At 39.7% G+C, this 10,199-nt stretch overlaps 1 protein-coding gene across 1 annotated transcript; it reads right to left on the bottom strand.

The window, feature by feature from the left end:
* Positions 1-2,802: 2,802 nt before the first annotated feature.
* On the bottom strand, positions 2,803-9,334 carry LOC112228546 (nucleolar protein 16). Its single transcript, XM_024393954.2, has 5 exons — positions 9,144-9,334; positions 5,193-5,301; positions 5,024-5,093; positions 4,564-4,670; positions 2,803-4,365 (listed from the first exon to the last, which is right to left on the bottom strand). Exons 1-5 carry the CDS (start codon positions 9,248-9,250, stop codon positions 4,225-4,227), a joined length of 534 nt encoding a protein of 177 aa, XP_024249722.1. The 5' UTR covers positions 9,251-9,334; the 3' UTR covers positions 2,803-4,224.
* Positions 9,335-10,199: the final 865 nt, after the last annotated feature.

Genomic DNA, 10,199 nt, shown 5'->3' on the forward strand with positions numbered 1-10,199 from the left:
ATAACCTTGTATTGTGGTTAAACAGGAAGCCGTTTTGCTGAGCAGTCCTTATCTGACATGTAGAATTGACTTTGCGGACTTGTTTTTTTTCCAACTCAGTGCCAATGTAGATTAGTTTGAACACAACCTGCTCAGTTTAGCAGATAAAGTAACGTAATAGTGGCAATAGTATGTACTCAGAGGTATTCCAGATGCTTTAATAGTCATCAATTAAGCACTTGGTTGCTCCCCGAAATGAGATTGTAAATAATTGACGAGAACAGATAGGACTAGCATACGGAAATAGGTCAGCTAATGTGTTGGTATTTTCACTACAAGCAAACTCCAGACATCTGAATGCAGTTTCCTGACCGTCTTGATAAAACACTATTTTAAAAAGGTTCTTAATTAACTGCAATGCTCAGGGTTATTGGTCAGCCCAATGGAATATCATGTCCAACATCTCACCAAATTTATCCAATGTACCAAGTGCTAGATTTATTGGAAACATTTCCCATTTATTGAAAACATTGTGTTTTACGTGACAGTAAATCTAGTCCCTATACAAAACGTTGTACACTGTATAATCTTGTGAATGTGTGATATTTCCAACTTGTCTATTCAAACCTGATGTGCACATAAACATATTTAGATGAGGAAAACCCCTCCTTGATAGGGATGGGCATATGACATTATTGCACTATTTGAATAATCATGCATTTTTTTCCAGATCTCCAGATTGTCAATTCCCCTCACCCCAAAAAGTTGCTCTTGAATCTCTGGACCAATCAGAATGAAGCAAATGCAGGTACAACAGCTGGCAGTGGTCCGTTGTTTTTTGGCCAGCAGTCAGCAACAGTGAAATACAGTGGGGCAAAAAAGTATTTAGTCAGCCACCAATTGTGCAAGTTCTCCCACTTAAAGATGAGGCCTGTAATTTATCATAGGTACACTTCAACTATGACAGACAAAATGAGAAGGAAAAAAATCCAGAAAATCACATTGTAGGATTTTTAATGAATTTATTTGCAAATTATGGTGGAAAATAAGTATTTGGTCACCTACAAACAAGCAAGATTTCTGGCTCTCACAGACCTGTAACTTCTTTAAGAGGCTCCTCTGTCCTCCACTCGTTACCTGTATTAAATGGCACCTGTTTGAACTTGTTATCAGTATAAAAGACACCTGTCCACAACCTCAAACCGTCACACTCCAAACTCCACTATGGCCAAGACCAAGGAGCTGTCAAAGGACACCAGAAACAAAATTGTAGACCTGCACCAGGCTGGGAAGACTGAATCTGCAATAGGTAAGCAGCTTGGTTTGAAGAAATCAACTGTGGGAACAATTATTAGGAAATGGAAGACATACAAGACCACTGATAATCTCCCTCGATCTGGGGCTCCACGTAAGATCTCACCCCGTGGGGTCAAAATGATCACAAGAACAGTGAGCAAAAATCCCAGAGCCACACAGGGGGACCTAGTGAATTACCTGCAGAGAGCTGGGACCAAAGTAACAAAGCCTACCATCAGTAACACACTACGCCGCCAGGGACTCAAATCCTGCAGTGCCAGACGTGTCCCCCTGCTTAAGCCAGTACATGTCCAGGCCCGTCTGAAGTTTGCTAGAGAGCATTTGGATGATCCAGAAGAAGATTGTGAGAATGTCATATGGTCAGATGAAACCAAAATATAACTTTTTGGTAAAAACTCAACTCGTCGTGTTTGGAGGACAAAGAATGCCGAGTTGCATCCAAAGAACACCATACCTACTGTGAAGCATGGGAGTGGAAACATCATGCTTTGGGGCTGTTTTTCTGCAAAGGGACCAGGACGACTGATCCGTGTAAAGGAAAGAATGAATGGGGCCATGTATCGTGAGATTGAGTGAAAACCTCCTTCCATCAGCAAGGGCATTGAAGATGAAACGTGGCTGGGTCTTTCAGCATGACAATGATCCCAAACACACCGCCCGGGCAATGAAGGAGTGGCTTCGTAAGAAGCATTTCAAGGTCCTGGAGTGGCCTAGCCAGTCTCCAGATCTCAACCCCATAGAAAATCTTGAGGGAGTTGAAAGTCCTTGTTGCCCAGCAACAGCCCCAAAACATCACTGCTCAAGAGGAGATCTGCATGGAGGAATGGGCCAAAATACCAGCAACAGTGTGTGAAAACCTTGAAGACTTACAGTAAACGTTTGACCTCTGTTATATACCCTTTGTTGGCGATGACAAAGTATTGAGAAACTTTTGTTATTGACCAAATACTTATTTTCCACCATAATTTGCAAATTAATTAATTAAAAATCCTACAATGTGATTTTCTGTGGGGTTTTTTTCTTCATTTTGTCTGTCATAGTTGAAGTGTACCTATGATGAAAATTACAGGCCTCATCTTTTTAAGTGGGAGAACTTGCACAATTGGTGGCTGACTAAATACCTTTTTGCCCCACTAAGTGATGTTCAATATGATAGAATAGATTGTTAAAAAAAAAAGGTTCTGGTGAGTGTTTTGCATTGATCTGTGTCAGGCCTTGTGGAATTTCAAGGAGGTGCATACCTGTTATCACTATTTCAAGTGGGGAAAATAGCATAGGCTACCGATGTCATGGCTGACTGGAAGGCAAAATGCGCTATGAAAATACAATGCTTTTTCATGTCAAATGCAACATGAGAGAAAATTAGCTTAAATTAAACAATTACTTTGTGCATCAACTGTTGGCTACGTTTAGTGCACAACAAACTATAAGCTACCATGTTCAGTCAGACACAATATGTTTGAAGCAGCAGTAGCTCACACTGTCAAACTGCATTTAGAAGTTTAGTTAAATTAAATTTAAAAAAAATCAAATGTCATGGTGTAACAATGTCACATGGATAATTGCATTTAGACAAAGCTTTTTAATGTCATTATTTTCCCCCTCTTCAAATGTACACACATAGTATTCTAACTTCCGTTCTGATATTCAATTAACCGTGTCCATCCCTACTCCTTGATATCGCTATTGTTTTGATAATCTAGAGCATGTTTCATATTTCTGTTGTGTTCAGTTGTAATATTTATGCTGCTTTAAAGATCTAACGAACTCCAATGTCTTATTTTTCGTTTTGTTTTTGCAGTGACATTCTAACCTTTTGCACAAACAATGCTATGTTTACATATCTTATGTTATCCAAAAAAGGAAATGCATTGATAACGGCTTAGGGAAATTCCACGTTAAGAGTGATGCCGAGACTGAGGTTTTCCACTTTAAAATGCATGCCGAACAAAAATGACTGCAAAGTTAAACCGTACGTACACAAGGACTACTTTAAACAATTTCCAGACAAGTGAACAAAAACGTCTATCAAACTTTGCACCTGCACTGTTCAAGTAAATGTGTTTTTATAAAATTCCTCGTGAATTGTTAGAGATATTTAAGGATTTAGGCAGTGAGGCCCGTTATATACTTCCCCAGAGTTAAATGAACTTGTGGATACCATTTATGTATCTGTGTCTACCTATTGTTCACCTAATACCTTTTTGGCACTATTGGTTAGAGCCTATAATTAAGCATTTCACTGTAAGGTCTACACCTGTTGTATTCAGCACACGTGACAAATAAACTTTGATTTGAGGTAGTTTCACAAGCCAATGCTAACTGCCGTTAGCGCAATGGAAGTCATTGCAATTGCGTTGGTTAGCAACTTCCTTTAAACCGCACGCAGAGACACCAATGGTATCCAAGAGTTCATCCGACTCAGGGTAAGTATGACAGGCCTCATTGCCCAAATCCCAAAGTATCTAACAATTCCCACAGTTGTGTGGTTTGTTTAACTTTTCAATCATTGGTATACGTTTGGCATGCACTTTTAAAGTGAAAAATCTTAGTCTCACCACTAACTGTGGAATTTTCCATCACAAATATACATGTTCACTTCATTACAAAAGCAGTCTTAAATGTTCTTACTGTATGGAATTTGTGTAACTGTATTTTTGGGATACATATGGGAAGTATGAACAAATATAAAGTGTTTGATTTTATGCATGTTGAAAATGTCTGGTCTTTTTCTAAAATGTTTACAGTTCCTATAATCACAATTTACCATCCATTCTGATTGAAGGAGAGTTGCTGAGTGCACCATGACTCCCTCTGTCCATCAAAGTAACAAAATTATTGTGAGTCAGCACTCCCACACTGCCTCCACTGATGAAGAGTAATGATCTCTCTACATTGAACATCTTTGACCACCACAGACAGGCCCAGTTATGTGGAAACAGGTTTCCCACCTTTGAGAAACTCCACAAAGGTGTTGTATTCCTCTGGATGGCAGCGTTTATACTGGTCCACTTTCCTCCTGATCTGTGAGGGCGTGTCCTGGTAATAGTTCTCATCTCTGGCCATAGCCTACAGAAGCAGAAATTAGGTTGGGATAAAAATGAAAAATAAAAAAATGAGGTCTCACAATACCCATATGAACATACAGTAGTTATTGCTATGACCCAAAGGCAATACACTGCAACTATGAGCCCATTCTTTGTGAAATACTACTGTACAGAGAGAATCAAGTTAGGCGAGATGAAATTCCTCATCAGCTGTACTTACCTTGTAGTTCTCGCTGTGTTCCCTGATCATGTACTGCACGTACTCTATCAAGTCTGTGGATAAAGTCTTTGTGTCTATCTCTGGGAGATTGGCCTCTGCTATAAGTTCTGTTGAAAACAAGTCATCATGCATGAGTCTAAGTGATAAGATCTTCTAATAAAATCTAATAGGGGCACCCGAGTTGCACAACGGTCTAAGGCACTGCATCTCAGTGCTAGAGGCATCACTACAGACCCTGGTTCTATCCCGGGCTGTATCACAACCGGCCGTGATCAGGAGTCCCATAGGGTGGCGCACAATTGGCCCAGCGTCGCCCAGGTAAGGCGGTCATTGTAAAATAAGAATTTGTTCTTAACTGACTTGCCTTGTAAAATAAAAGGTTCAATAAAAAAAGGATTTATAAATAACAAAGAACAAATGTTGATTTAGGTCCAACAAGAAATTATTAATGGTTCCTTACCATTGAGAACGTATGGCTTCCTTACAAATTTGAGAGTGGGAGCTTCTTCAGTTCTCTCCACAGCAGCAAACTGCAGACATGTCAATTATACATCACAATTCACTCTAAGTGATTAGGCCATGACTTGTGAATGTATAGTATATCACCATGATGGACAGGATAAACTCACGGTCAGTGTCTTAATTGGGAGGGCACGGTTAGGGTCAAATGCCAGACCCATGTCTCGCAAGTTCCTTGCCACAGACTTCTTGTCACTCCAGGCATTTCGGATCTGAGGACTTGAAATAAACAGTTACACAACTATAGCCATTTACTCATGCTAGATCATACATTTCTGATGGGTGTTGTATGTATTAAGTATGCCATTAGCACTTTGTTAAGCCAAGACTTGTATTGGTCCACACACACAAGTCAGATCTGTATTATGAGCTGCATGCTAATTTGCCTGAAGATACCAACCCTATAGTTACGCTTGTTTACACTGAGCTGCACTGGGGTCGCAATGCAATGGTTACATTAATAAGACACTGTGGAGCCGGTGCGAGATATGGGTTGAAAATGTACCTCAATGCAGAGATGGGGATACGCCACTGTACTAGAGGTCGACCGATTAATCGGAATGGCGATCAATTAGGGCCGATTTGAAGTTTTCATAACAATCGGTAATCTGTATTTTTGGACACCAATTGTGGCCGATTACATTGCACTCCACGAGGGGACTGCGTGACAGGCTGACTACCTGTTACACGAGTGCAGCAAGAAGCCAAGGTAAGTTGCTAGCTAGCATTGAACTTCTCTTATAAAAAACTATCAATTTTAACATAATCACTAGTTAACTACACACGGTTAACAATATTACTAGTTTATCTAGCTTGTCCTGCGTTGCATATAATCGATGCGGTGCCTGTTAATTTCTCATTGAATCAGCCTATTTCACCAAACGGGTGATGATTTAACAAGCGCATTCGCGAATAAAGCACTGTCGTTGCACCAATGTGTACCTAACCATAAACATCAATGACTTTCTTTAAAATCAATACACAAGAATATATTTTTAACCTGCATATTTAGTTAATATTGCCTGCTAACATGAATTTCTTATAACTAGAGAAATTGAGTCACTACTCTTGCGTTCCGTGCAAGCAGAGTCACGGTATATGCAGCAGTTTGGGCCGCTTGGCTCGTTGCGAACTGTGTGAAGTCCATTGCTTCCTAACAAAGACCGTAAATAATTTGCCAGAATTGGACATAATTATGTATTAACATTGAATGTTGTGTAATATCAATATTTAGACTTATGGATGCCACCCGTTAGATAAAATACAGAACGTTTCCATATTTCACTGAAAGAATAAACGTTTTTCGAAATTATCGTTTCTGGATTTGACCATATTAATGACCTAAGGCTCGCATTTCTGTGTGTTATGTTATAATTAAGTCTATGATTTGATATAGCAGTCTGACTGAGCGGTGGTAGGCAGCAGCAGGGTCGTAAGCATTCATTCAAACAGCACTTTCATGCATTTGCCAGCAGCTCGTCGCTGTGCTTCAAGCATTGAGCTGTTTATGAGTTTCAAGCCTATCAACTCCCGAGATTAGGCTGGTGTAACCGATGTGTAATGACTAGCTAGTTAGCGGGGTGCGCGTTAATAGCTTTTCAAATCGGTGACGTCACTCGCTCTGAGACCTTGAAGTAGTTGTTCCCCTTGCTCTGCAAGGGCCGCGGCTTTTGTGGAGCGATGGGTAACGATGCTTCGAGGGTGGGTGTTGTCGATGTGTCACTGGTTCGAGACCAGGTAGGGGCGAGGAGAGTGACGGAAGCTATACTGTTACTGGCAATACTATAGTGCCTATAAGAACGTCCAATAGTCAAAGGTATATGAAATACAAATGGTATAGAGAGAAATAGTCCTATAATAACTACAACCTAAAACTTCTTACCTGGGAATATTGAAGACTCATGTTAAAAGGAACCACCAGCTTTCACATGTTCTCATGTTCTGAGCAAGTAACTTAAACGTTAGCGTTTTTACATGGCACATATTGCACTTTTACTTCTCCAACACTTTGTTTTTGCATTATTTAAACCAAATTGAACACGTTTCATTATTTATTTGAGGCTAAATAGATTTTATTGATGTATTATATTAAGTTAAAATAAAAGTGTTCATTCAGTATTGTCTTATTTGTCATTATTACAAATAAATAAATATAAATACGCCGATTAATTGGTATTGGCTTTCTTTGGTCCAATAATCGGTATCGGCGTTGAAAAATCATAAAATCGGTCGACCTCTACACCGTACTCGAAAATGTACCTTATCCACACTGCTCCAAAGGGGCGGCAGGTAGCCTGGCAGATAGGAGTGTTGGGCCAGTAACCGAAAGGTTGCTGGATCGAATTCCTGAGCTGACAAGGTTAAACAATAAGCCATTCTGCCCCTGATCAAGGTAGTTAACCCACTGTTTCCCAGGTGTAACAGTTGTTAGAGTACTGTGTGAATTTCACCAGGTTCATATATTAATATGGCATGTTGATTTGTTATTATGCATGCCTGCATCCTAGGAGTAGGGGAGTGTGTACTTACGTTTTGCCCTGCGTGCTCAGTGCATCAAAATTATTTGAACCCATGAGAGGTAGGCACACTATTCCTGTAGTCTTCAGAAAAGTTAGATTATTTTAAAGCACAAAGTCATACACAGTGTTTTGTTCATGAATAATGTTGTATATTTATAGGTTACTCATAAGTGGATGGTATTGTTAAGATGCACTTGTAATTGTACTTTTTAGGATGATATCAACATTCTGAATTCAACATGTGGTTAATAGTTAGCTACGGTATTAGCAGGCTATTGTATGTGTGAACGTTGGCTAGCTCCTCGAATGATCCCAGTCCCTTGTATTGTGCATCTGTTGTAGAAAGAGGCGACAAGTCGCAGAACATTTGTGCTCTACAAATGTTTTATTTTCTTTTGGATGCAGGTATGTGGTTTTATCTATGTAAAATATGTTATGTATAATAAGGAGAGGCTGTACAAATTTTTGTATAAAAAAATCATTTTGATGCACTATGAGAGAAAGAGGTGACAATTCGCAGAAGAACATATGTGTTCTACAAATGTTTTATTTTCTTTTGGATGCAGAGTGAATTCTGCTTAATTAAAACTACCTGATCTCCAAAGTCCACGTCTATAGTCTCAATCAACCACACACAACGCAGTTACAGCGGTGCAGTACAGCACCGGTTACACAGGCGTCGATGGCATGGATGTCGATTAAGGCAGCCTCATGAAAGTGACACGTTTAAATGTCAAACACAACATTATATTAAAGGAGTGTCGGTCTGCACATGCGCAGGTCAGCGTTAGACCCATCAGCGTGTTTCTACGCATGAGCTTAGCTAGACAACTTCGCCATGACATCCCATATTGTTACATATAAGTGTGATCAGGGATTTCTATCAGAGAAGCAGAAATGGGATATGAATGTAATCATGATTGCGTTCTGACCCCAGTGCAGCTCAGTGTAAAGGTAGGGTTGGTATCTTCTGGCAACATTCTCAGCCAAGATGCATGCGCTTCATCCCCCTGTCTCTCCCTTCAACTATTCCCCAGGTCGTTGTTGTAAATGAGAATGTTTTCAGTCAACTTACCTGGTAAAATAGAAATTCAACCATAACTAGTCTGGCGGTAAACAAAGTTTTCAAAAAAGTCGTATTTCGTAAAAAATGCCAACTTGCGTATACAGACAAATGGTCTTCAGTACGGTCTCTACCAATATGTTTGCTTTGGTGAGAAGTATATTGAAGCTGCCTGTCACTAAGCCGAATAATTAATGTTACGAAATCAAAGCTGTTCAGCCAAACGACGCCCTGGCTGGACCAGAGCAAGTAATGTTAGCTATCAAACTAGTTTGTTATTTCACCAGTTTGACAACCATTGATAATAAACCCTGAAATAGACCAGATAACATTTTCTTGTAAAGTTAGCTAGCTAGGTTGGCTAGCTAGTTCAATCACAGACAAAACTGCATATATGAGCTAACGTTAGCATCACAGCTTACTAGAACGAGTTAGCATTGCTAACATCGACTGCTATTCATCATCAATATTCGACTTACCACTCAATTCTCGGGGCTTCCCTTTTCTTAAACTGCTTTTTCAGTTTCTTTCTATCTTTACTGTAATCAAAAGTGTTTATTTTACTTTTCTTTTTGGCTTTCGGCATTGTTTGAAAATCGAGCTAACTTTTATTTCTGAAAAACGTGTGGAACGTATGCAGGAATAAGAAAGTATTTCGGTGGGGACGAAGGACGCATGTGTTGGTGTCACGTGGGTTAAATAAACGTCCATTTACCTTTGACCGTTATGTAGTATTTTTTATTATTATTATAGTAGTAGCGTAAAAATATCACAGATAACATTACTATCATGAACTAATTAAAATACATTAAATTATGGGTCATCTTTTGATAACAGGGAAGGTGTGATAATCACTTATTCTGGTTCTAGTGATGCTGATGCAGCTGCCACTGGTAAAGGGTAATGATGATGATGAGAACGAGGATGATGATGAGTCAAGGAATCCCTGGCTGCAATGATTTGTCTTAAAAAGAAAAACAATCTGAAAGCCTTATAAACCATGAGCCCAGAATTGCATGAAAACACACTGTACATTTCTGTAGATTGACAATGACAAACATAGCAATAATAACTTTTAGCAACAATTAGGTTGAAATTGGTTGTTTTTGTTATTTTCCATTAGAAGATATTTGTCAACAAATTAGAAAGGAAAATGTACAGTAAGCATGGGAGAAAGAGAGAGATGGGAAGAGGAGAGAGCTCTCCAGCTATGAACATCTGAAAGGATTTCTACATCTCACTCTGAGGGGGAAAAGGGCAAATAAGGAGGCTTGTAGTGTTCAATATTTTTTCTTCCTTGTCTTGTGTGGGCCATGGTAACCAAGTTGACAGTATCAAGCTGAATCTTGGAACATATCCAGAACGCTGCAGCCCGCCTGGTCTTCTACCTTCCCAAGTTCTCCCATGGCAACCCGCTCCTCCGCACACTCCACTGGCTTCCAGTTGAAGCTCACGTCCACTACAAGACCATGGTGCTTGCAGCAAGAGGAACTGCCCCTCCCTACCTTCAGTGTATGCTCAAACCCTACACCCCA

This window comes from Oncorhynchus tshawytscha, linkage group LG30, assembly GCF_018296145.1.
Source record: "Oncorhynchus tshawytscha isolate Ot180627B linkage group LG30, Otsh_v2.0, whole genome shotgun sequence".
Classification (NCBI taxonomy): Eukaryota; Metazoa; Chordata; class Actinopteri; order Salmoniformes; family Salmonidae; genus Oncorhynchus; species Oncorhynchus tshawytscha.